The sequence below is a fragment of the Syngnathus typhle genome, linkage group LG5, assembly GCF_033458585.1.
Source record: "Syngnathus typhle isolate RoL2023-S1 ecotype Sweden linkage group LG5, RoL_Styp_1.0, whole genome shotgun sequence".
NCBI lineage: Eukaryota > Metazoa > Chordata > Actinopteri > Syngnathiformes > Syngnathidae > Syngnathus > Syngnathus typhle.
The window spans coordinates 19,956,597-19,983,469 of NC_083742.1; the positions used below are offsets into that span (position 1 = coordinate 19,956,597).

At 45.6% G+C, this 26,873-nt stretch overlaps 3 protein-coding genes across 7 annotated transcripts in view; 1 reads left to right on the top strand and 2 right to left on the bottom strand.

The window, feature by feature from the left end:
- LOC133154737 (potassium channel subfamily T member 1-like) overlaps window positions 1-10,499 on the bottom strand; it is a 34,207-nt gene extending 23,708 nt beyond the window's left edge. Inside the window, exons 1-3 of the mRNA XM_061279667.1 lie at window positions 10,253-10,499; window positions 7,211-7,259; window positions 6,942-7,112 (exon numbers count right to left, since the gene is read on the bottom strand). Of these exons, the coding sequence (XP_061135651.1) occupies window positions 6,942-7,112; window positions 7,211-7,259; window positions 10,253-10,319 (287 nt within the window). The 5' untranslated portion in view covers window positions 10,320-10,499. The remainder of the gene's footprint in view (window positions 1-6,941; window positions 7,113-7,210; window positions 7,260-10,252) is intronic.
- Window positions 10,500-10,752: 253 nt separating this feature from the next.
- Window positions 10,753-21,209, bottom strand: si:ch73-29c22.1 (kelch-like protein 20). Of its 3 annotated transcripts, none has more exons than XM_061279467.1 (8): window positions 21,092-21,209; window positions 16,530-16,627; window positions 16,044-16,227; window positions 14,720-14,863; window positions 14,415-14,548; window positions 13,006-13,217; window positions 12,827-12,933; window positions 10,753-11,857 (listed from the first exon to the last, which is right to left on the bottom strand). In XM_061279467.1, the coding sequence occupies exons 2-8, from the start codon at window positions 16,594-16,596 to the stop codon at window positions 11,800-11,802; spliced, it is 906 nt and encodes a 301-aa protein (XP_061135451.1). In that variant the 5' UTR covers window positions 16,597-16,627; window positions 21,092-21,209; the 3' UTR covers window positions 10,753-11,799. The 3 variants fall into 3 exon arrangements, with proteins under 3 accessions (XP_061135451.1, XP_061135450.1, XP_061135452.1); XM_061279466.1 differs by lacking the exon at window positions 21,092-21,209 and adding an exon at window positions 17,012-17,199; XM_061279468.1 differs by lacking the exons at window positions 16,530-16,627; window positions 21,092-21,209 and adding an exon at window positions 16,326-16,443.
- On the top strand, window positions 20,117-25,052 carry LOC133154619 (NLR family CARD domain-containing protein 3). 3 transcript variants are annotated; one of them, XM_061279462.1, is made up of 7 exons: window positions 20,117-20,656; window positions 21,050-21,223; window positions 21,307-21,472; window positions 21,588-21,929; window positions 22,067-22,396; window positions 22,472-23,019; window positions 23,524-24,159. In XM_061279462.1, exons 1-6 carry the CDS (start codon window positions 20,555-20,557, stop codon window positions 22,690-22,692), a joined length of 1,335 nt encoding a protein of 444 aa, XP_061135446.1. In that variant the 5' UTR covers window positions 20,117-20,554; the 3' UTR covers window positions 22,693-23,019; window positions 23,524-24,159. The 3 variants fall into 3 exon arrangements, with proteins under 3 accessions (XP_061135446.1, XP_061135447.1, XP_061135448.1); XM_061279463.1 differs by lacking the exons at window positions 20,117-20,656; window positions 21,050-21,223; window positions 21,307-21,472; window positions 21,588-21,929; window positions 22,067-22,396 and adding an exon at window positions 24,267-25,052 and having other exon boundaries at window positions 22,702-23,019; window positions 23,524-23,747; XM_061279464.1 differs by lacking the exons at window positions 20,117-20,656; window positions 21,050-21,223; window positions 21,307-21,472; window positions 21,588-21,929; window positions 22,067-22,396 and adding an exon at window positions 24,267-25,052 and having other exon boundaries at window positions 22,702-23,005; window positions 23,524-23,747.
- Window positions 25,053-26,873: the final 1,821 nt, after the last annotated feature.

Below are 26,873 nucleotides of genomic sequence, written 5' to 3' on the forward strand. Positions count from 1 at the left end.
GTGCTTGAATTAGATTTGTTTGCAGAGTGAGCAGAAGCTTAGTGTTCCACAGATTTATTTTTTGTTCCCTCAACAAAAATGCATTCATGTGTAGCCAACCAAAGCGGATTTATGGACTAAAGGTCGCCGCTGTCCCGATTGCTTTTTCTCCCCAAATTGATAAATCATCGACGACGTGCAGATTTTAAATCGACGTTCCAAAAAGGATGACTCCTTACTCAAAATGGCCGCCGTCACAGCTGCTCATCGAAATTAACGGGGCCGACACCCCTGAACGATGCTAATTAGGCAAGCGAGACGAGGCGCGGACGCCGAAGAATAAACACAGGAGGGGATCTCCGAGCAAAGCCGTTAAAGCTCAAAACGATTTTTATTTTCGCATTCATCTAATCGTTTATCTTTAATTGTCTGCTCTGTTTGACTCCTGCCTGCTTAGTCATTCTAATGTGCCGGATCATTTCGAGCAATCCGAGCGCTGAAGGTTTTACGCGGTCTGAGTTTATACGAGCTGCGACACGTCGACTAATATTTCGTATTTCTGTCCATAATCCAAAATTTGCCGATTACACGTACGAAGAGAGAACGGCAACGTCAGTCGCCTGCACTTTGCCACGACAAGAATCGTCAAAACGAGAGCACATCGCAGCCTTGCTCAAATCGAGTGACCCCCCCCCCCCGGAGTGTCACCCACCCACTCGGTACCAAAGTGCAAACTGCGCGTGTCCCTGAGAAAAACAACCCGTCTGTCAAACATGCCAGGAGATGATTCGGGGAAAAATGTATCCGTGCAAGATTCGAAAATGCGCATTTCCAGTGTAAAGAAGCCTCCGGTTATTTATCTAGAATCATCTTGGCCTGCATTTTCAGTTTATCAGGTCATTTATCAGATTCTCACGCTTGTTCAGGTGAAACAATACCGCTCACGATGCTCAAAAGGAAAGGACACACGTATAATAAGCAAGGGAAAACGGGAAGCGTTATTTCTATTGCTCTTCTTTGTCAAGGTTTCACATTGTGTTCACGGATTTGTTTCCAAGCATCCATCCATCCATCTTCTTCCGCTTATCCGGGGTCGGGTCGCGGGGGCAGCAGCTTCAGGAGGGACTCCCAGACTTCCCTCTCCCCAGCCACTTCGTCTAGCTCATCCCGGGGGATCCCAAGGCGTTCCCAGGCCAGCTGAGAGACATAGTCTCTCCAGCGCGTCCTGGGTCGTCCCCGGGGTCTCCTACCGGTGGGACATGCCCGGAACACCTCCCCAGGGAGGCGTCCAGGAGGCATCCTGATGAGATGCCCGAGCCACCTCATCTGGCTCCTCTCAACGTGGAGGAGCAGCGACTCTACTCCGAGTCTCTCCCGGATGACCGAACTTCTCACCCTATCTCTAAGGGAGAGCCCGGACATCCTGCGGAGAAAACTCATTTCGGCCGCTTGTATCCGGGATCTCGTTCTTTCGGTCACGACCCATAGCTCGTGACCATAGGTGAGGGTAGGAGCGTAAATCGACCGGTAAATTGAGAGCTTTGCCTTTTGGCTCAGCTCTCTCTTTACCACGACGGACCGGTACAAAGTCCGCATTACTGCCGACGCTGCACCGATCCGCCTGTCGATCTCGCGCTCCATCCTCCCCTCACTCGTGAACAAGACCCCAAGATACTTAAACTCCTCCACTTGGGGCAGGATCTCATCCCCGACCTGGAGAGGGCATTCCACCCTTTTCCGATCGAGGACCATGGACTCGGATTTGGAGGTGCTGACCCTCATCCCGACCGCTTCACACTCGGCTGCGAACCGCTCCAGTGAGAGCTGGAGATCACGGCCTGAAGAAGCCAACAGCACCACGTCGTCTGCAAAAAGCAGAGACGCGATGCTGAGGTCCCCAAACCGGACACCCTCAACGCCTCGGCTGCGCCTAGAAATTCTGTCCATAAAAACTATGAACAGAATCGGTGACAAAGGGCAGCCTTGGCGGAGTCCAACCCTCACTGAGAACGAATCCGACTTACTGCCGGAAATGCGGACCAAACTCTGGCATCGGTGATACAGGGACCGAACCGCCCTTATCAGTTGGCTCGGTACCCCGTACTCCCGAAGCACCCCCCAGAGAACCTCCCGAGGGACACGGTCGAACGCCTTCTCCAAGTCCACAAAACACATGTGGACTGGTTGGGCGAACTCCCATGCACCCTCGAGGATCCTGCTGAGGGTGAAGAGCTGGTCCACTGTTCCACGGCCAGGACGAAAGCCACACTGTTCCTCCTGAATCCGAGGTTCGACCTCCCGACGGACCCTCCTCTCCAGCACCCCTGAATAGACCTTCCCAGGGAGGCTGAGGAGTGTAATTCCCCTGTAATTGGAACACACCCTCCGGTCCCCCTTCTTAAAGAGGGGAACCACCACCCCAGTCTGCCAATCCAGAGGCACTGTCCCCGATGTCCACGCGATGCTGTAGAGACGTGTCAGCCATGACAGCCCCACAACATCCAGAGCCCTTAAGAAATCCGGGCGGATCTCATCCACCCCCGGGGCCTTGCCACCGAGGAGTTTTTTAACTACCTCAGTGACTTCAACCCCAGAGATTGGAGAGTCCGCCTCAGAGTCCCCAGGCCCTGCCTCCACAATGGAAGGCGTGTCGGTGGAATTGAGGAGGTCTTCGAAGTATTCTCCCCACCGACACACGACGTCCCTAGTCGAGGTCAGCAGCACGCCATCTCCACTGTAAACAGTGTTGACGTTGCACTGCTTCCCCCTCCTGAGACGCCGGATGGTGGACCAGAATTTCCTCGAAGCCGTCCGGAAGTCATTCTCCATGGCCTCGCCAAACTCCTCCCACGCCCGGGTTTTTGCCTCAGCAACCGCCGAAGCCGCGTTCCGCTTGGCCATCCGGTACCTGTCAGCTGCCTCGGGAGTCCCGCAGGCCAAAACGGCCCGATAGGACTCCTTCTTCAGCTTGACGGCATCCCTTACCGCCGGTTGTTTCCAAGCACATTTCATATATTTCAAGGTAACGTGCTGAAAACGTGAAAGCGCTCGACTAGTCTCACACACTCACCCGCGCAGTTTTCTGTGGCCAAAAACAAATATGCACAAAGCGGGCTACGGTGTTCCTATTGCCATTTAGGGGAGTTGAGCTCATTTATCAATGTGTAACCCAAGCAAAATGATATCTTATTGAGCGAAGGGGAAATTGAGGATGCACCCCCGTCCCCCACTCGCTGTCAAGGGAAAAGCTACCAAAGAAGATGAGAGATCTGATTAGATTATTCAAACCCTCTAACTCTTTCCTCAGTAACTAAGTAAATTATATTCATATTGCTTTTTTATAGTGGACTCCAAAAGTGCTTTGCATAAATATAGTCTTTTTATTTTCCTCTATAAAAGCGCAATATTAATTTTGGTTCTACTTTTGGGGTCATGATTCTGACTAGTATGTATATGTATATATATATATACATATATATATATATATATTTTTTTTTTTAAGTTAGTGGTGAGAAGCACTAGTATCTCGTCTGAGTGCTGCAATTTTTGATTAAATTTCTGTCAGAGGAGATTTACTTGTGAAGTAGAATTAATATCGACTCAAAAAGTGGAATTTGAAATAGTACAGAAGAGCAGCCAAAGTTGGGAGTTACCTTGGCAGAGATTAGGAATAAAAATGGCAGCTTTCCAGCAGACACTCGCAACTTTTTTTTTTTTTTTGGACTGGGGCCCGCCTGTGTGATGTCCAACAAGAAGTAGCAGCCCGCTAAATTACCAGCCACGCTTAAAAGAAACCAACTTTGACAGGGGTCATGCTCTTGAGTTTTACAGAACACACGAGTAGCAATATTAGCATTGACTGTTAGCCGCCAGAATGCTCGTGGATTATCCACGGAGGATATCTTTCAATATTTTTACATCTGAGGGAATTTAAACTTGCCTCAGTCGCAATTGTTTCACAGATTCAAGAGTTTTGATTGGCCATGTTTGAGCGTGCCAAACAAGGAATTGGACTTGGGTAAATCACACCCTCTGTTCACCATTTAGGTGACTAACAACACTCAGGACATGTGAAAAATGGCAAATATTCTGATCTTAAACTCCCAACAGGGCAAGGAAAACCTCAAAAGTCCAGCTAGGGGAAATGAGAAACCTTGAGAAGAGACCACAGATGGGAAGGTCCCTCTTCCAGGATGAGCAGGCTGCAATGGATGCAGAGAGGACACATAGTACAAAGAGTGTAGACAAATTCACACTGCCGGCCGGGTCAGCCATTCTGGACCTTCTGGATTTAGTGGCCAATTAACACCACTTATTCTGTCAACTCCCTTCTGTACACCGTCTCATTCAAACAGAGAAAAAACACCCGGCTCGATTATACACGGAGAGGAAAAGATGGATGGAACCAATTTTAGACCTGCAGTTCGGGTTTTTTTGCCTCTCTGTATGAGGCTCGCTTCTATTTCTGACAATGGCTGAGACAAGCCCCCCCCTACTTCCACTGGCTGACACGCTGAGAAACAAACCCACACGCTCTCTAAGGTATAATCAGAATGACACATAGGTGCGCACACACAAACACACACACACGACAAAGCAGCAAAATCACTTCCCAGCTCACACTGTCGCAGTCATTAAAGTCCTCAAACACTAGTTTGAGTCTGGCGATAATAACATCTGTGAAGGGGAGGGGAGGGAGGACCCCCTCACACACACACACACAAGTTAACGCACCCTCAATCTCTGCAGCACTTTGCAAAAGTGGATTGAACGAGGATATACCAACTTGTAACAAGGCCCAATTATGCTTATTTGCAGCGCCACACTTGTATTCTGGAACTCCACTTGATACATATTTACAAGCCCCTCCATTATCTGGCCCCACATTTCATCTCCTGGCTGCTATTTCATTAAGCCCCCACACTTGTCAGGAGAAAGGTCCCCTCCCGTTGCCTCTGATTAGGTGACTGTTGAAAAGCCGTGATTCGTGGGTGCATCGGGCATCAAGCCCATGACTGTATAGACATCTGTGACAAGTCAACTTTTACTTTTAAAAAGAGCAGAAACTTTTCTTTTTCCATACCTCACACTAAAAATTGGAGAATATTTCCAAAAAATACATTTAAAAAAATCAATATGATGATAACACGCAGTCATTTACAACACAAAAAAGGCCACCGATTTTTACGGTTTATCGGAGAAATCAAATGGAAATGAGTTCTGCCTGGGCTCCGCTTCTAACTCCAAAAAAGTCAAGCTCCACAATTGAATGTTATCAAAAAAAAAAGTGAAATACAATCCGAGTGAATCTAACATGTATGTATGTTTTCAGAACATTAGAGAAAGAGGAGAGTCGGGTGAAATCTCAGCCATGCTAACCATGCTAACCGCTACACCAACAGGCTGCTTGCTTTATGTACCTCGCAAACAGCTGACGTGACCATTTTCACAACATTACTTTCTACTTAACATATAACAAGCTCGACTGTAAATAAATGTGCCTCTTAGCTTATCCATGAAATGTTGTCAAGTAAATTGTCTTTATGGCTTCAATACTTCAGACAACAGCGGTTGAATGTGACAGCATGACAAAGAGAAGCAAGTAGACGCCAAAGGCTATCAAGACAGCGAGCAGGGAGGGGGGTTGGGGTCGGGGGGGCTAATTTGTCTCCAAGCTTTTCACTTGATGAGACTTGAGCGTAGGAAATAATCAAGATCACCAAAGCGTGAGGATACGGCAGAGCCACTAATGGCCGGTCCCCGAAGCTCAGTCACATCATTCGCCGGCCAAAGCAGCAATTACACCACGGCACCATCAACAGCATCGTGCGCCGCTACTCTGGCGTCTTCATTTCATAGAAATGTGCAAAGGGGAGAGAGAGTGTGCGTTGAATTACCGATGTTATTTGTATTGGAAATGCAATAACTGCCATGTTGGCACAAACACACACACACACCAAGGATTCAAATTGACTTGCGATATGTTGGATGGTTTCTAAGCTTCTTCTCTTTTATGTCAGCAATGTGAATAATAAAAAAGGCGCAGTTTCATGAATAAAAAAATACATCTCGGGACTCTGAGGGGAAAAAACTAAGCATACAAGCGTGTCCTTGCGGAGAGCAAAACATGGGAGCGCGAGTCGAAACGCTTACGCGGAGACAAAATATTTTTCCCTTGATGTAAATCTCAGTGACAACAGCGCACAACGGCGAGCGCAACCGGAAATGACAAAGCCGTGTCGAGACAGAACAACTAACCAAGGCGACAAGGCGGAACATTGTATTTACAGTCATGTCACACGAGACCGTCCCCAACGGGGGCGGCGGGAATAATCTTCCCGTTGGCCACACACGTTGGATCGATGAGCTAATTGCCATCCGCCGCAGCCGTTCAAACAATGTTATTGATTCATTGCTGAGATATTGCTGCATCCACAAGCAACCGGACGCCTGAAGTGGGAAAGATAACGTGGACAATGCGATGCAGCGGGTAAATGACCAAACAAGCCGCTTGCTATAGAAAGGCGCAGTGATGCGAGCTTGCTGCTTCAGCAAATGAAAAAAATGATGAATAAGTTAACTTAAAAAGTTTTTTTTTTTTTTTTCTTCGTGAAAGTCATGATAATTAACCTCACGGTGGCTTTTGTTTTGATGCAGTTGGAAAAAGCAAAGCGTACGCTCCACTTGCTCTGCAGCAGCACTGCACTGAGCTAAGGCGCTTTATTTCAGCACCATGGAGAGCTCATCAGATGCTGTTTTGTTTTTTTTGCCCTCCCGGGCCTCCTTCAGCATCTGCTGGTCCTCATCTCAAACCATAGTAATAATTCAACTCTTAAGGGACTCCCAAGAGCGCAGGCTACTCGAGCTCGGGCCATTTCCACGGCAGGGTATCGAAAATGTACGTCGCAACACACACAAGGGGCTTTAAAAACCAGCGACGCTTCGAAGAGCTTTTACGCTACCTGTCTTCGTTCTGAAAGGTCTGGTCGCCCAGCAGGAGGTCCCTGAAGCGGTAGCGAGGCGGAAGGGGAGGCACTTCGGTATCCACTTCAGCCATCTTGAGAGCAGCAATGTCCAAGATGACACCAGAGTTGCTGCTGTTGTTCCTCTGAAGGGTCTCCGTTGAGGTCCTGCTGGGAAAAGCAAAAAGCGACACGGTCAGCATGCTCAAAAAGATGCATCCCTATTTCTTGAACACACTGAAAATACAAATTCAATTTGCTTTTCCTACCTGTCGCCATGGGAACTCGATGATCGGCGTGGAGGGCTCATGGCTGCCTCTTGTGGAACGTTTCGGAATGACGAACCCAGAGTGAGAAAGAGACACAAGAGGAGTTCTTTTGAGGAATAAATCACAGACGCTGTAATGCAATCAATTCATGCCTTGTCCGTCCCGTCTCATCCTTGTTGATCTTATTTTACAAATGCCCAGCCTCGTGATGAACGCGTCTGGGAACCCTGTTTGGATTGGTCTCGGAAAGGCTCGACAGTGGGAACAGTAGTTTGGGTGCTACGTAACTACTTTGCGTTGTGAGTGGTGGCCACAGCGTGGCGTGGGCAGCTTCGAGTGGGCTTAATGTGAAGAGCGGTGGGTTGGTGGGTGGACATCAGGAACGGAAAGGGCCAGGTTGCACGCTTCCTTCCGCGGGGCGGGGGGACACAATTACAAGATGAAGCCCTACAAGCATGCCGGTGAACTGAGCAGTGACCTTTATGTTTTCGACGGAAATAACGGCTGAGTCACAACTGGTTTAATGGAATCGTCGCTGAGTGCAGATTCGGGTCATAAAGACAAATGGAGCAAAGGGGGAATGGAGGCAAACTCTGGTTTGCAGACTATTAAAACACTCAAACAAAGATTATTTAATCCATCTATGCATGCATTTTCTATCGAGCTTGCCTCATCGGGATCATGGATGAGCTACTGACGCAACTGGGCGCTAACCACAACTGCAGCGCCCAGCCCACTGCGGCAATAATAAAGGCTTATTGTGCCCGATTGGCTTCTTGAAGTAAAATATAGGCAAAGAAATACAACTGCTCAATGACTAAATGAAAACTTATTAGCCAGGGATGGGTGAGCAGTGATACCAGGTAACCGATACCTGGTATCAGCTCTGGAACGTATTGGGTACTTGTGTAGGCTGCTGATCCAAGCCAATGATAATTAAAGCAGGTCTTCAATTCTGTTCCTTGAGGGTTTCCTGGATATTTTGTCTGCTTGGTACAACTTAATGCAAATAATCAGGTTTGTTTTTTCCATAAATACTTTCAAGTTAAAAAAGTAAAGTCACTAGTCAAGTAACTTGCAATCTAATTAAGCTCCTTTTAAAATGAAGTCATCAGTAAACTATTTTTTCAAGGTTACTGTGACAACACTGATGTCAAAATGTGACACTTATGACCCAATATGAAACGCCTTGGGACCCATTTAGAACCCTAAGCCAAGTTTGGAAAAGCCGAACGATGATCACAATGATTTCTTTCTTTCCTAGTTTTAATCTAACTTGTCACAGAGTTACAAAATGTATCGAATTAAATGACTACACCTGGAAATGGCAAATATTTTCCTCGTCAACGCCAAAGCCATTTGCATTTGTTTGGCTCGTCGAAGGTGGCCTTGTTTTGCTCCATCTACCTGCCTGCGTCCCCGTTCCTAATCGCGGTCCCATCAGCGTAAACTTGCTCTCCGGCGTTGCTTCCGTGCCAGCGGGTCTGCCCCACCACCGCGTCCGTGACAAAGCCGAGCCATTTTCTTCCCCAAAACGGAACACACGGACACTCGGGAGGTCAACGCGGTCCAACAGAGTGAAGGCAGCACGTCACGCTCAAGCTAGCTGCCTGCCCGCCTGCCTGCCTGCTTCGCTCGATGTTTCTTCCAAGGCAGCTTGTGGCAGCTGGCCAGAAAAGTAGTCCGTCTTCAGCTCTGATTGGCTGACGCGCTATTCCCCAAAAGATTTACAACACACCTGACGACCAATTTAAATATCAATCCGCCGGCCGGCCGCCAAGCCCAAGCCAGTTTCGCGCCAATGCGGAGTGACTTGCGTGTCCCTTAGCAACAACTTTGTCAGCGACTTGACCAACTAACATTACCGCATTAAGTCATGTCGACTAGCTAAACACACACGCTGGATGGCTGGCTGGCTGGCGAGAATCTGCTGTTGTCAGCATCAGCATCTTTTCCTCTGGAGGACACCAACCAGATGAGGAAGAGGACGGGGAGGGAGGGAGGAAGGCGCTCATGCCTAAACCTGGAAGCACCTACGGGCGTCACGCCATCTAGCGACCAAGCAGGGAGATGTTTTTGTGTGTTGGACATTAAATATTCTCATCAGAATCATTCCGTCGTCTAGAAAATCTCGCAGAATAAAAGGCTGAGGTCTTTGCACACAATAGTAGCTCATAAAATGGGTCTTCATTGGACTTGCTTTGGATAGACATGATTTTGGCATGGCTGGCCCGCACACTACCCTGTGAAATAAACAGTTCAACACCATCTTACTGTCTTGTCCATCAAAAAAGTCATTTTGAGTATGGATAATCCATTTTATTGATCACCTTTTGCACGTGTCGCTATAAGCGACACATCTTGGGAAAACCTCTGATGTTTTCAGCAACAAGCATTTTGTTGTCAATGAAGGCTGAAATCAGTGCATAGTGCAAAATATAAATTGACATTGTTATATTTCATAAACGTATCCACTCTGTCATTTTAATCAGTACGCGGCTGGCTAACCTACTCCTTTTGCGAAGTGAAGGTCCACCAAGTGTTTAATAAATGTATTTATTATTCATGTAGCCTAAAGCAATTAAAAAAGTGGGAATTGCTAATATTAGCTCAAATGTCCACCTTGGGACTAAGCTCCTAGTTTTGCATGTTCACTGTTCCATGGAAAATCACAACTTTTGGTGGGTAAAGCTTAGATTTTTTGTCACATCACTTGATCAACAATTTCTACTTCTTGCCAAAATGTTGCAATTTCTTGTTGAAGCTTTCATGCGCGGAGGATTGGGTCATTTTATAATAAATAAGGCGTAATGTCAAGGCCAATGCTCTCAAGATAACAGACGGAAAATCCATCCCCACACTTTGTGGACAGAAACAGACGAGATGATCTCCAACGCAGTCATTTCTAATTGTCAATATTTTGTCTATGACGTTGCTATCATTGACATAAGGCTGGGAGGAAACTACATCTCAAAGACACCTGATGATGATGTTATTGACTCCATCTTAAGAAGTTCTAAAAATGTGCCATTTAATACATACCTGGAGCTGCTCTGTCCTCCACCATCTGTCTCACAATGGAGCCCCTCAAGTTGAAGAAAACATTCATTGTGCACACGCTGACGGGGAGCGGGGCTGGATGGATGGATGGATGGCCGACGTCTCCGGGAAAGCTGCTGTTTGCGGCTCCGTGTGCGTATTCCTTGTGCTCAGGCAGCCTCAGCCGCGTTTCAGCCCATTATCCTCCAGGGGGCAAGAACCCTCCGAGCGGAGCGTCATCCTTTTCAAAGCCCACACAGCCACTTATGGTGTGCCGTGCCGTGCCGTGCCGTGCCGTGGCGTGCCGTGCCGTGGCGTGCCGTGCCGTGGCGTGCCGTGCCGTGGCGTGCCGTGCCGTGCCGACTGGCTGGCGCATCTCACTCACTAGCTCGCCTCACTGTGGCGCTTGATTTCCTCCAGATTTCAACAAAACGAGATCGGCTTTATGTTTGCACAAGGAAGACTGTGAACCGTGATGGAAAAACACACACAACGCAGTGTGCTTGGAAGGAACACCATTTTAATTCCGGTATATTGATACAATATTTCACTTTTATAACATTCTCTCTGCACTTCTTCTCAAAATCTCATCTGACTTTGCAAACACCTTTTTACTCCAGTCTTTGCTTCCACTGAAATGTTGTTGAAATCTGGATCAAGAATTTGTCTCCTTTGCTTCCCTTCCTCACAGGACATTATCAAAATATGAAGAATCGATTCAGGGTCCGGCTGTCACCGTCATACAACAACATGAATGCTTAAAAATACTCTGTAATGAATACATTAAAACATCACTCACATTTACAGGTAAACTCATCAAACTTTAATGAAGATTGCGGGGCGTAATGAAAATCGTAAAGATTCCTAACGCTTGCTGAACTGAGGTTCAGTGAGGTTAGCGAACATCGTGCACGATTTTAAAAAAATGTTTGTATGCTACTACTATCATTTACTTTCTGTTTATTAGGTCAAGAACATCGCTGAGAGACTAGTAAAGGGTGATTCTCAAAGTGTCGTGTGGGGGCTCCCCCTAGTGGTGAACAAAAATACATCACTGCTTAAATACAGTTCATTCATATTTAACTTTTTCGGTATATTTTTTGGACATGGTTAGTAAGCTAGTTTTTTTTTTCATCTTAATATTACCTGTTGTTAACCTCTTTGTAAACAGCACTCTCTCTCTTCCCTGATTCCCTGGCTTCCGCTGTACTTTACATAATCCACACTTAGTCACCCCCTCTTATTGTGCATGCATGTATCGACCACCTCTAAAAGATCCATTTTTCGATGCAAGAAGGGGACATCAAAATAGCAGTGATGTAACCTTGCAGCCTCTAATGTGCTTCCTTCCATTCAATGCGTGGACTTGTTTTCTACCAGCGGTTTACTAATGCAACTCATTTTTGAGCAAACTGTTCAATTATTCAGTCATTATGCTGCCAGGGATTGAAGCTTATCACAGCATGTCCTCAAGCCTGGCACTGGCATCCATTAGCCCAGCCTATCTTTGTCTCCATCACTTGTGTCCCGCTCATGGCATTGTCGGGGGCTCAGTAAAGCACGGCCGCTCTGCCTCCTGGATGCTTGCTCTTCATACTTCCAAAGTGTCTAAAAACAGACAAGTGAAAGAGAAACGGTCAGACGGCGCCGCAGTCAGATGCAGGAGGAAGCCTCAAGGCTTATGTAGGAGCCTCGCATGAATCATAAAGTTGCGCCGTCTCGACGTTTTGATTGGAATGTGATCGGAAGTAGCGCCCAAGTTAGTTGCGGTGCAGTGGGAGCGTTTGATTCACGGATCTGGGAACTTTTTCGTGTACCTGTCATGACTCACTTGTGGTAGCACTAGCTCGTCTGTTCTAGGTTGTAATACACAACATTTTAGGAATCTTACCACTGGGAGAGCTGGCTAATTTAGACAAACAAGAAAATATTTACAAAGCCCCAAAACTCATCAAAAATATTCTGATAAAGACTCAATTATATGTTCCCTACAGGGGCTGGGTGGAGATGCCGAATAAAAAATGGCTGAAAAGAATCAGAAATGATCTGTCTTGGCACCTGTGGCTGTCCTAGGCACATTTCAGAAGGGGACGCCCCCTCTAGCTCCGCCAGTGTGCAGTACAGTTCTACACTGATGCACAATCCGAAATCTACAACCAAGATAATACAAATATTGGGCACAGCAAAACCTCTCTTGTTGTATTATTGCTGTGAAGTCGTATTTTCAATGATCTAATGTGTTTTCGAAATTTGACAAATATAAATATTTCTTATATTTCTTCTTCTTCTATAGAAAATCCTGATTAAAAATCACATTTCAGCTGACTAATTTTGTTTCTTGTTTTATTAGGTTTTCGTTGACAACTCGACATTTTGGTTTATTGATATGAAACAATCCTATCTTTTCATTTTTACCATTGTTTACAATAGCCAGACCCCTGCCCGTGAAAGCAATGAAAAACAAATGAACCAAATAGAGCCAAGCATGGAATTAGCGGGCAATATCGCTAATGATAAAACTCACTCAACATCAGCGCTGTAATTAAACCGGGAGGAGCGTAGCGATTCTCCTCTTACCTCCAAGCGTTGCTTTCACTATCGTAAACTTCGATTGTTTTCAAATCTGCAACGCCGTCGGAGCCCCCCGCGGCCAGCAAAGCACCCTTGAACACCACGAGAGACACCTGAAAAGAAAAACATTCACAAAAATGGCACCGGCGACATTTCCAAAGGCCCGACCGAGTGCATCCGCTCACGTTGTCTCTCTTGCTTCTCATGCGTTTGACAGGAGTCCACCTGCCGGTGTCCGGGTCGAGGCGCTCCGCCGAGCACAGACACAAGCCGAGGTCGTCCCTGCCCCCGGCCACGTAGACGTGACCCAGGTACACGGCGCAGCCCGCCTTCTCTCTGGGAGTGGACATGTGGGCACATATGGACCAGGTGCCGTCTTCGAGGCTGTATTTCTCCACTGTGAAACATTTACACAGTTGCTGTACCTAAACCTTAAGACCAGTGACATCTTTATTTTTAAATGCGCCCAAATTATTGTTGTGGATTGAAAAGAAAAATGCAGACCTTGAACTTGACCCAAATAGGTTGTGGGAATTTCAGGGGCATGCGCTTCTCAGAGACTGAAATAGTCCAAATGGGTGGCAGCGGGACATAACTCTTGTTTTTTTTTATAAGGCCAGTCTGTGTGTGTGTGTGTGTGTGTGTGTGTGTGAGAGCGAGACCACGCGAGTGTATGTGAGGTCACGTCTGCTTGACGTCAAAGTAAGCAGTATTAAATGACACTATAAAAGTCCAAATTCATGTTTTGGGGTTTTGTCATTGCTTGAAAAAAAATGGTGTGCATTTTCCACTCCTGTGCAGTGGAAACTGTGACGTTAAACATATTATGTTCCGGGATTTTCTTTTTTTTTAATATGAAGCAATTTTCCCAGAGCAAATAACAGCAGGGGTCCAGCTTTAAACCTCCATTAACTGTTTTGTTTTAAGTATCTTATAATCTGTAAAGAGATGCCCACGAGAGCACGATTTGATTTCCCATAAACGATAAAAGAGCCAACTAAGTGCAGCATTCTCAAGGTTGTCATTCAAAATGATTGGTTGAACCTTTTGTCCGGCCTGGTTGGTCAAATTCTAAATGGTCTAACTTTACAGCAGGCAGGTACAATTGGCTTGCTTGTTTTGTTTAATTATTATTTTTGCTGCTAAGCTCCAGCCAATACTGCAAAACAGCATCTACTTTTATGACGCTAATAAAGAGATGCTAACAACAAATGTGCATTGGTTAATTAAAAAAAAAAGACGAGAACAAGCCGAGTCAGTGAAAAAGGTTCTTATTCTGCGTGGAATCACGGCCAAATTTGGACGATAAACTGTCATTCTCTGGATTCTTTGCATTTTGCTCATTACAAGCAATTAAAGCAGCCAGTGATTTAAAGGCTAATATTTTAAGGACATGGGAGCCTGTACACACTGGCGGAGTTAGAAGGGGGGCTGCTGGGGGACCGCCTCCTCACTGAGAAATAGGATTGGACAGGTGCCAGTCCAACTAATTGACTTTGGGTATAATTTCCCACATTTCCACGTCTTTGGAAAGGCAACAAATCCTGATTTTTGGAAGAATTTTGTGGATTTGTAAAAAATTCTTGAACAAGACCTGAATTGAGTGGCAGGACTCCATCATTGCCTCCAATCACATACAAGTGATCACCCAGCACGGCAGCCACAGCTCTGGCGCGTCTTGTCAGCATGGGCGCCTGCTTGCTCCAAGCGTTCATCTGTGGATCGTACCTGCAGCAACCAAAGAAGAACACCTATTGAACTCAGAATATGAGCTTTTTTTTCTTTTTATTGTCTTCAACTCTGTTACATAAGATGCTTTTGAGGGACGTCAGAAAGAACATTCCCCGCACCCACAAAGTATATCAGACAGCGTTTGGTATGGAAATGTTGCCGCAGTACCTCTCCACGGTATTCACGGCTGCAATGCCGTCGTGTCCTCCAATGGCGTACAAGTATCCGTCCATGGTCACCACGCACACTCCAGTGCGGGGGTTGCTCAAGGGTGCTACATCCGCACTCCAGCTGTCTGTGTCTGGGTCGTACCTACCGGGAATGGGGGGGGGGGGGGGGGTCAAGTGTTGAGCCAAAATAGACAGCTCCGCTCTAATTAGTCTTCAAACATTAATGTAGTAACAAACAAACACGCAGTCATGTCACAACTGGTATTTTATGTGCAGACACTTGTTGCTAGGCAGAATCCTTGGCACACAATCAATGGTGACCAATGAAAGAATTGACACATGCTTGTCGTGTTCGCTTGGCTGTTTGAACGGCAAACAAAGAAATGATGACGGTGATGTACTGAGCGAGCCAAAGTGACATGATGGAAAAAATGGCTTCAAAAATAGCACTGCATAGAATGCAAAACATTTACCGTTTTTTTCCATGTATAATGCACAAAATTTAACAAATTTATTGTCCTAAAATCTGGGGTGCGCATTATACATGGATACAAAAAAAAAAAAATCTTTATTTATTTTTATCCTAAAGATCTTTTTTCTGAAATAATTTTACGTTAACCGACTTAAGTAGGAGTCCAAATTTGGGTGCGTATTATACATGGGTACAGGCTTTTTTCCAGCATCAACATGCCATTTTTAGGGTGCCTATTATACATGGGGGCGCATTATACATGGAAAAAAACGGTAGTCATAAACATGATGACTCTCCGTTACATTACATGACACATTTGCTTGACCATGCATGACCGACAATATTTATTTCAGTTTGGCATTCTTGGCTTACCGAGTACTATTTCTAGTAACCTTGTCGCCTCAATAGCGAGCTCTGGGATCCAACCCAAGGCCTCATTTATGATCAGCCTGACTGGCAAGTCGTTTACATTTCGCCCCATAATTGGCATTGTCTCCACCATGAAATGTGGCGCACTTAAGCATCTTCCTCATCAGACCTCAATGAAATTGGTGTTTGGTTGAAAGGGATGCATGCAAGCCTTTGAAAAGCCCACAAGAGCACTTCAGGGAATGCCTACTCTCCTCTCAGGTAACGGTGACGATGGCCGGAGTGGATGTTTCCCCAACTGGGTCTCATTTAGTCAAGAAGTGTCTCTCTGTGAGAACTGGAGAGCAGCCAACGGCTTCGAGTTATTTGAGAGTGCCGTGAGTGAGCCGAGCATGGAGTCTACATGTGTGCGTGTCCCACATGACTCAAATCAATTCTGCTTTAATGCCGACCTCACGTTTAGCAGCACAAAGCAGCTTACCTCTCCACGTTACTGTAACATCGGAGGTTGTCTTCCCCACCCGCTGCGTACATCTTATTGTCCAAGGTGCCCACGGCCACCTCGCCCCTCTGCTTGACCATGCGAGCCGCCGTCCTCCACTCGTTCAATTCAGGACGGAACTGCTCCACCGGACAGGATGGGTCGTCCTTGGTCCAGCCGCCCACTGTGGAAACAAAACGGCAAAAAGCTCATTTGCTATGGAGGTTTTGCTTATTTCTTCATTTACAAATACATTTATTGATTGATCGATTGAATCTGTACTTAAGTAGCGAGTGTGAGCCAAGCACCGTTCTCAAAAAAATGCTAACAGCAAAGTAACCAAGTGGAGAAACAAAGTATCTCTTGGTTTTTACTGTGAGCGAGTCGCCTGACAGAAAGAATGTGTCACCGATACGTCCACGGCTGTTCACTGCGGATTTCATCTTATCCTACGTAAGATGTCCCACCAGACGAGCAGACACTGACCCATAAATATCATGTCAGTGCCGACATCTTGGGGGGTGGCGCCGCCTCGGCCATCCTTGGATACCATGTGCTGATTCTGGGGCTCCTCAATGGATGACCTGCAAAGAGAAAATCAAAAGACGTGATATTTATGGAGACTTGCTGGCCATTGATTCCAATTCATATTGTTGAGGGACTTGTTTTGAATATGAAATTGTTAAAAGAGGCTCAAAATGATCGTTCCAGAAGATTAAAAGTCCAATTGTTTTTTTGCAAGCGACAATATTTTAATTCAACGGGTTATCGCAGTCTACAGGAGAACGATTGGCATATTAATTATTTATTATTTGGTTTGTTTCCTGAACTTTGGCTTACAAAAAAGATGAGTTGCTACAGCACGATGCTTTTAATTGGACAACAAATCATTTCCAAACCATTCACTTATTTCTTCTATTGACATGACGGCAACCAATCACAAACGTGCACAAAGTCGAGCCCCTTACCCTTGTTCATTGTATACTCCCATTTTTTTTTCTCTCTCCTTATTCCGTTGCTCCGCGTTCCTACCTCCAGCAAGGCCTTCTGTAATCTGCTTTAAAAAATGCCAGCGTCAACACTTTTGTAGTCAGCAAACTGAAGGAGCAAGCTTACTCTCCCTAGAAACACTGGCCACCCTCCTTCGTGATGTAACTGACCCCCCTCCACCCCCCACCTGTGCACTTTGAAACCCAAGACTCCTCCTGAACATTTTATTTGTCAACTGTCGCGCTGTCGGAATTCTCCACATGCTTTCAGTTACTTGTGGGGCGGGGCGGGGCGGGGCGGGGCGCACACCCTTCCAAGCTCTTTCAGTTTCCAGCAAATAAACCTCCCCAGTCGATCCAAATCTTGACAGGTGCATTGAAGGCTCTGTGATGTCAAATAAATCAAGCTAAATTCATCCATCTAACTGTTTCGGCGAGCTTTTCGAGATGCATCTCACCATCAGTCAGTGGTTGAATGACGGCGCTGACAACTGAGTCACAGAGTAGGCGTCAAAAAAAAAAAAAATCGTATAATGTGTGTTTCTAAATTGTGCAAAGTGGCCTTGCTTCACCTTGCAGTTTTATTGACGCATTCTGCTGGAATGCCATCTTCGTTGAAAGCCTTCTCCGCTTTTTAGTATTTATTCCGATGTCCGAGTTTGGTTAACGTCCGTCATCGCCTTGGTCTCTGACATTTAAGTTCGACAATGATTCATTTCCTGACTCACCGCATCGAAATAAGTGTATGATACAGAAGCAGCCCGTGCGTGTATGGAAAAGAAGCAAACAGTCCCCAGCCCGAACGCACCGAGCAAAAAGAAGATGGATTCTTCTCATTATCCAACGAGAAGTGGCCGAGATTTCCCCGGTGGCCCGCCGAGATGATCCAAATTTGCCATCCGAGAATCAACACCAAAACACTTTGGCTGGAAGCTTTCATTTGATGAACTGGCCGACTCACATGCACTTGCCCGGAGGCATTCCACTGCAACAGGCCGAATTTTCACAAGGTCAAGAGGTTCACTGAAGGAGGATTTGAAAATAAAGAAAGAAAGAAATATATATATATAAGCAGTTACTGTACATCAGGCGATTTCAGCATAAATTAAGAGCACACATGGAGGGCAAGGCGAGCTGTTGATCATGCGCAGGCAGGCAGGAGATGGTGTGAAGTAGCTGATAGATATTTTACATGAACAGGTGGATGGTCCGTTTTTATCCCGGCAACTGCCTCACCATGTCATCGCGGTAGATGATGTCATCTCTTGATCAAGCCCACAACCATCGAACCGTTATGAACGTTCCAAAATCGTACTCCACAAAAATGCTAGCTGAGCCTTTTCTAGCTAGTAGCTGCTTTGTTGTTGTGACAATTGTGCTTTTTGAAATTGACGAGGTCACAGCGCCTCCTTCAACAGATTGTATTCAATCTTTGTTCTTTGGATTACTGACGGCAACTGCCATTGACAATTTTTTATGCCCGAGTGTGACGTAAATGGCAGCCATCCATTAAAGAGTAAAGGCCATCAAAGGCCTTGAAGTGCCATGGAGCAAAAATGAAGACGTGCTATTCTCCAAATGGCGGGTCTTTTTATACGTGCGTTAATGTAGGAGATGTTCGTAAAATCCTCAGTGTTACATAATGCGCCTTCCAGACAGTAGGTGGTCATGTGATGGTCATGCTGACTTTTTGGATGTCCCGCTAGGTCAGCCCCTGAAAGGCTAAACTTCCTGCAGCTGTCCCCAATAAGATCTCCTAAGAATAAAAGCAAGGCGCCGACATACGTAAGTGATCTTCAACCCTAACTTGTCATGAAGTCATTTTTGGACTCGGAGAGAGTGGAAGTTCATTTCGTAAAGAGCAGAAAAGAGAACGACACAAAGCGGGGAATGATTTGAATGATTTTTTTGGACGAAGCAACGCTTTTGTGCTCTTGATGACAAAATGTCGCTTATTATCCACTCAGACTGTGTGTGGAAGAAAAATAGATTTGAGTGCCAATCAGGTTGGGATTTTTCATCACAGTTATTTGGGGATTTTTTTTCATGGTTTTGATTGTTTTGAATTCAGTTAGTTTGAATGAATATTGTGCTTGTTAGTTGAGTTGCTATTTTTCTCGGAAATGCGCACTTTGAACTTTTATTAGTTATACTATTAGCTTTAGTTTTTAAATATAAGTCGAAGTCATCTGTCAGCCAAATGATTGCTAATGAAATATGACGCCTGATAGACAGGACTGAGCGTAAATGTGTCTATGTGCGTGTGCCAGTAATGAATAACTTAAGTGGGAAAAATCAATGCGCAATAAGCATCGCTCATTTGCACAACTGTCAGTATGTTTTGAAAAGTTTGGTAAATAAATGCATTTCATCATGAAATGAATGGAAGATCATATGTGTGACTGGTGCTTCTATTTATTTATTATTTATTGTTACTCTTATTATTTATTGTTTGTGCCTTCTTGTTTTTTATATTGCGTTGTTTACTTGTATGTCTATTGTGTAATATGTCTTGTCACCGTGGGATAGGGAAAACGTAATTTCAATCTCTTTGTGTGTCTCGGCATGTGAAGATGTTGACAATAAAGCAGACTTTGACTTTATTTATGTATTTATTATCTTTCTATATGTTATTATATTATCATTATATATGATTATATTTGTCATCTATTATTCAAGTACCAATTCTGTTTTGACTTCTGTGATACAGCATCTTCATTTAATAGTAGTGCCATCTCAGCTCTCTGTATTACCGTTGACGTCAATATGACCTGATTTTATTATTTATTAGTATAGTGTGGAAAGACCGCTCGGTCTTCTTGCACCCTCTAGTGGTAAAACGCTGAGTTGCAGAGAATTTGGGTTCTTTTCTTTGCTACACGAAAGCTGCAAATAGTTGAAATGTTCCAAGCAGCTCTCAGAATGATCATGATGTAGCATGTGACATCAAAATCGATCAATATACAAAAGGAGAAAATATCTCATGTATTTAGTCACTGTGCAGAGTTGCCTGATGCTGTGAGCCTTGTCATTATTTACAAGCAAGGTTAAAGGTCATGGTTGCTCACCTGAGGATGTGACAGCTTCTCAGGTGTCACTTGTTGGAAAACCGGCAAAGCGACAGTATCACCTCACAAGCCGACGAGACAACAGGTAGGACATCTCGCTCCAGTGCCTCCTTTTAATGAGTCCGTTTCAAAAGTAATACGTTTGTTGAATGTGATCTCACAAGAATGATAGATAAAATAGTTCGAAATGACAAAACAATGACAGACCAGTTAAGTCGTGTTTGATTTCAGGTCATAAGAAAAGAAATTTGACGTCTTGAGCCAGAACAAAACTGGAAGAACTCAAAGATCATTTTAACCTTGTTTCTTTGACTGTATTTATTTTTCAGAGGCGAGGCAGTCTCTCAAATCATAAATCGTCAAAAGTCTTTTAGCCTGTTACTGTTGGGAAATATTTTCCTCCTGAGCTCCTTCAACTCATCAACTGTCCACTTTTTTCAGTTGGCCTGCTGTAATGGAGACATACCAGAAGGAATCACTGAGAAGAATCCGGCAGAACAGCCAAATGCTCCTGCAGGATCTCTTTTCAAGCCGCGCAGGAGGCAGAAATACTTCAGTAAGTTCTTCGCATCCTGTCAGCACCAAAAACAACAACCCCAAACTCATTTTGACATGTTCATCCCATCCAGGCTCAGTCAGGTCCAGTTGGCAAAACGAGTTTGCTCAGAGCAAAAAGGCAAATTCCTCCTTGATGGAGATGGTGTGTGCGCTATTTTAGCATTATTGAAAAGATTGATCACGTCTTGAAGATCCCTGAGAGTCGATGATGTCATAGCTTTTCATTTCTGGGACGTTATTTATCTTGCAAAAAGTTTTTTCCCACCAAATAACGTATTGGCTGACGTTTGATCTCTCAAGCAACTGTCCCAATAAACATCTTTACAAGTCATGATGTTGACTTCAAAACAACTCCTCAGACAAAAACCCGATTTGTTCCGTCTCCCCGTAGCTGGACGATCTCACGGCGCGCTCTGGCAAAGATGACCTTTACCTGCCGGCCGTCACCAGGAAGGCCTCCCTCCGAGGAAATCTCAGTCAGTCCTGCCCTTATCTCAGCAACAGTCGGAGAGGATCCTTCTCTTCGGTCAGCTCGTGCACGACCGGAGGTCACTGCAACAAACAAGTAGGCAAAAAACAAACAAGTAGGAAGAACGAAGCTTCCACTTCTGGAACTTTCCTCCCTCCCTCCCTCCCTCGTGTTTTTAGAACTACCTCAGTGCGCAGAGAGAGGCAAAGAAATCCAACGTCACTGTGACCATGACGTACCTGGGACAAGGCCACCGAGGTTCAAGTCGAGACGAACTTCAAGTGCTCCAACAAGTCAACGGCGGGGAGAACATCTGCGTCTTCAAGGGCTTGCTGACTCCAGGAGGTAGCGAGGTTGATCTGAAGAGACGCAATACAAATGATTTCAAATTCAAAAAATTGCTCGCTCGCGGCATTCCTCAGGGTACCTTCCTGAGCCCACACTCATTTCCAACTTCCAGACCAGTTCCAGTTCATTTCTCAAAGACACCGAAGCTTCCCCTTCAGCGCTTCCTTGTACGTCGATGGCATCAAGGTGGCCCGAATGAGCTCCTGCTGCGAGTACCGCTACTCGCCCGGCTTCCAGCAGGGGAAGAAGAGCTGCTTCCGGTTGTCCTGGCTCGCCGGTGGGATGCCTTGTCACAGGTGGCAAGTTACCGTAGCGGCCGAGATGTGTAAGAGTTGGACAGGACATTTTTTTTTCTCTTTCAGATGCACAAGTCTTCGACGCCAATACAGCTCCTGCCAGCAACTGAACAACAGCACAAAGGAGAGCTTAGTTCTCCCTCTCGTGCGACGCTCCGGTACAAACGACTTCTCCCATTCCTTCCTAAAGCTTTTTCATCCGCTCTTTTTTATTCGTCACAATCATTCATTCATACTCGAAAGCTACAAGAAAATGTGCCGCCGTTCATTCTTTTCGTTTCATGTTCCTGCCAAGACCCGAATGTTCCCACAGCGGCGTCATGTCCGTCATCGCCTTTGTTTACCCCGACCAAAACGGAGAAGAAATCCGCAAGAAGACACGTCAAGGACAAGGCCGGTGGATCCGCGGACAGCGGGGACCCCGCGGCCATTAAAGAGAGAAGACGTAAGGGTCAAACTGATCAGAGCAGGAGCAAAGACAAGACGGCCACGAGCCGGAGCTCCCCAGGGTCGACCTTGTCCCACAAAAATGAGGGCCGAGCGTCATCTGCCAGACAGGACCTGCAGCGTCAAGGGTCACGCGGCACTCACGAGCCGAACATCAGCAAGACGGCCCATACGCTCGGTGAGACCGGACCAACCTTGATACGTCATTGTGGGGATAAGACACCAAAGATCAACATTGGTTTTGTTTTCCAAGACTGCTTACAGGATGAGGAAGTCCTGACTAAGCAGAAACGAGAGAAAGCGAGGGAGTCAAATAGGAAAAGCAGAGCTGGGGACGGACAGACGGACTTCCATGAACAATACGTGCAGATGAGCAGCGAACTGGAGAAGAGCCCAAGCAAGCACAACTGGTTCCAAGCAAACAGTGAGCGAGGAAACTGCAGCCAAGTGGAAAGAGCTGCTGCAGCACCGTGACACCGCCGTCATTTACATAATAGGGAGAGAAGGTTCACTATGGAACAATCAAAGACATTAGCGTCCATTTGGAGACACCTTCTAGTGCTTTTGAATCGCGCCAACGCTAACAATAACCCATTGTTTGTGCAAAGTGCTACAGAGGCGTCGGCTCCAGAAGAGACTGGCGTCGGGCCTCGCCCAGCCCAGCTCAGATGTGGAGCTGAGCGAAGGGAGCGACACCATCTTACCAGCAGATGGGGAGCCCAACGAAAAGGAGGATGGCGAGGGGGAAGAGGAGAAGACGCTTCAAAATGGAGACCTGCAAGCGCAGGTGTGCTTCGAAAAGTAAAGGTCTTATTTATTATGGATGGAAATGAAAGATGTGTGTTTGCTCATTTTCAAGAAAGTCAGTCATATGACTGCTGCCACAAGGATTTGATATTTTTTGCATCAACAGGGGGCAGTATATTCATACGAATGACCAGAAACTAGAGTCGATGCAGCAGTTGGAGCAAAAAAAAAAAAAACCTTGATCAAATTGTTTCTTATGCATTCGGAAATAGATTGATGTGCTTTTTTTTGGTTTTCTGCAAAATGAATGAGAAATTTCTCTCACGAATTTGAAAGATGTCCAAATGTAATTGCAAATGCAAGAAAAAGATTTTTCACCCTGCGGTTAATTGATTGGAAGTCAGATGCCATAACTTGGCCTCCAGGGAACTATGACCTGCATGCTTTCGAGCTGCCTTCTAATTCCCCCAAGACGATATGAAAGAGCTCAGCAGCCCGCTTGTGAAAAATGACACCATTCACATATTGCCGTGAATTTCTCCCGGTTTGTTGCCATAGCTGGAAGCCATGATCACAGTGCTGAGCACATCGGACGAGGTGGAGCAGCTGGTTCTCAGGAACACCGACCTGACGGACCAGCTTCTGCTCATCGTAGCGGACGCTCTGAAGAGCAGCTCGTCCGAGGTGGCTCTGCTCAACCTTAACCTCAACCTCATTGGCCCGGACGGGGCTCGCATTCTGCTGGACGTCCTGAAGGTGAAACCTCAGGTCAAAAGTTTACAGTAAGTGCTGAAAAGACGGGCAAACATGAAAAAGCCAAGATATGAACCCTAAACCTTATTTTGAAAATCGATGATTCCATCAATTACCGTTTTTTTCCGTGTATAATGCGCCCCCATGTATAATGCGCACCCCAGATTTTAGGACAATAAATTTGTTACATTTTGCGCATTATACACGGAAAAAAACGGTAATCGGATAATATTTATTTTGCATTTAAGCGTTTTATTATTGTTGTTTAATTTGTTTTCTTTGTGATTAAAAAATACTAAACACATAGAAATCAGATAACTGTCGAAAGGGCCAGTTTGAAGTGAAACAATGGATAATCGATTATTAAAATAATTCCGATTGATGCTTAGAATCCATTTTGTGACCTCCAGCTGCCAAACGATTACCAGGGACTCCAAAAAGGCCCCGTTTATGGCTGAACGTACATTTCGTGGGAGGGTGTGGGAATTTATTCCAAAGCGATTTTCTTGATAACAACAGGATCACACCATTTCTTTTCCCTTCTCGAGCTTGTTTGGAAACCGACTATGCGATGATGGCGCACTGGCCCTCCTGAGCGGCATAGCTGAGCTTCAGGAGCAAACATCGAGAGCCGCCGCCGCCGCCAACCTCAGCACTGGCGAGAACTTCTTTTCACTTGTGGAACTGGACATTGGGGGAAACAACCTGAGCGGGGTGGGGCTGAAGGTTCTGGCGTCCTACATGAGGCAGCACTCGCACCTGCAGTATTTGGGTCTAGCTCAAACCGGCGGCCCGGATCTGGCGGCGTGGAAAGAACTTTTCGACAGTCTCAAAGGAAACGACTGGCTGACTCATATCATTCTAGACGAGAATAACCTGGGCGACCCCGGGGTCAGGCTGCTGGCCGACGTGTTGAAATCCAACCCCCGTCTGCAGATGGTGGATCTGGATGGCAACCACGTCACGGACGTGGGAGGAAACCACCTCGTGGAGGCTTTACTTTGCAGGGGCCACGTTCCCATGAGGCATCTGAGTCTCGCCGAGAACAACATCAGCTCCGGGCTCATGCGGAGGATACGAGAAGAAGTGAAAGGAAAATCCGATCGATTTAGGGATGAACAATGCGAAAAATGACGACCTCGATTGTTCTCTCGACTGTGAGAGAAAAAGATCAAAGCTTGTCAAGCCGATGATTATCGCCTTGTCTCGACGGTGAAGTCTGCTGAAATCAATCCTCCTTAGATTTGATCCGATGGTCTTTCTTCGCCGTGGAGCGCCGAGAAAGATGTTCTCCGAGGATGACGGCTAAATAAAGCGGGCACACCTGAAGATAACATCTGTCCAAGTTGTCCTCATTTAAAACTCCACGCGGCTGCTTACGCTTTTGAAAGTCCTTTTTTTTTTTTGCCTTCAGCGCAATGCGGCCGACGTTTACCGCCTGGTTTGGCTGTTGATCTACGAGAATCTCAACAGGCCCATTTGTGCCCGACAAAGCGAGTGCGGAGCTGCAATTCACATTCTCCTTTGATAGCGCCCCGTCTCTGTTACATATAAATACATCAGGATCACTGACCCCCATTGTCCGCCCACTGGTGTAATCTTTAGCCGGCTGGAAACAAATCCCGCTCGTTCGCTTGCTTTCCAGGTCCAAAAAAACAAGGCCTTCAGTGTGGAAAGGAATTTCCAGATTTGCCAGAGAGTTTCACCTTTGAGACCTCGTAGGCTGCCTTGCCGCATCTTATTTGTTCCGTCACACGCGTGAAAAATACATCAAGCTACGCTTTGATGAAAGAAAGAAATGAACCTTGACATCTAGCATTCAGTCTGACCACGCAGCTCAACAAGAACATTTGGACCTCTAAAGCAAGGTCCCGCAGGCTCGCTACTTAAATTAGCACCAAAGAGGGCCGAGACGGAGGACGTCAACAGAGGCCCGGTCGGCGGGTAACAAACAAACACAAATAGAACAGCAACATTCAGAAATAGACTTGGTGTGTTTGAGGAAGGCCAGGTGGGAAAAGCGGACCTTCTGTTGGCTCTGCTGCTTTGAAGGAACAAAAAGTTCAATTGGAAGCCTTTATCGTGAGATTTGGATCAGTAAACAGGAACAAATGCGAGGGTGGAAAAAGCTTGGCGCCGTATGAAATTTGGCTTTCCAGATGTGCGAGATGTAGCACTGCCTTGGGATCTCCGCAGAACAGATCCTGCTTTTCTATGCGCCAGCAATTTATAGACGCAGCCGGCGTCATGCACGCACAAAAGCTAAAACGGAGAAAATGATTGGTGTGTTATTCGCTCGCGCCAACACAAGCGTAAGTCAACGCATTGTGCTGACGATGCAAGATTCATTTAAAATGATATATTTTCAGTATGATGGCAAGAAGAATCATATTTGTGAACAACCAGAACCCGGAGGAACTGTGATGTCATTTTCAGTCGACGGCAAATGGCAAAATGCCCCCCCCCCCCTAAGATGGTTAAAAACGGGTGGATTTTGCCGCTTAGGTTAAAGTCCACAAGCGCAATAATAATCTGAATACCGTCTTTACACTCCTGTGGGTGCACACAGCATATTATCGTATTGAAAAGTGAACATGGCTTCCCCTGTAAGCAGGCAAGCAACATGACAATATACCCATTGGCATATATTCTTTATCCTCACTAGATAGCATCATGAACAACAGTTCTCTGCAAGGCCTCGCTTGGTGCAGATGTGGAATTAAAAATGATATGCCATCTGAAACGGTACCTAAAGGACATTTGATTAGCTGTTATAATATAATATAATATAATATAATTTAATATAATTTAATATAATTTAATATAATTTAATATAATTTAATATAATATAATATAATATAATATAATATAATATAATATAATATAATATAATATAATATAATATAATATAATATAATATAATATAATATAATATAATATAATATAATATAATATAATATAATATAATATAGTCCAGTAAAGGTCCATCCCGGATTGTTGTCATAATAAAGCCAGACGCGTGGAGCGCAAGCCGCATGGCCGCCGCATACAGTCGGTGACGCGGCATTGTGACGACGGCCAATTGATACTTGAGAGTTGGCTGGGCTGACAATAGCCCCCGCTGCCGTTTGACATTTGGCAGCACGGCGAGCTTT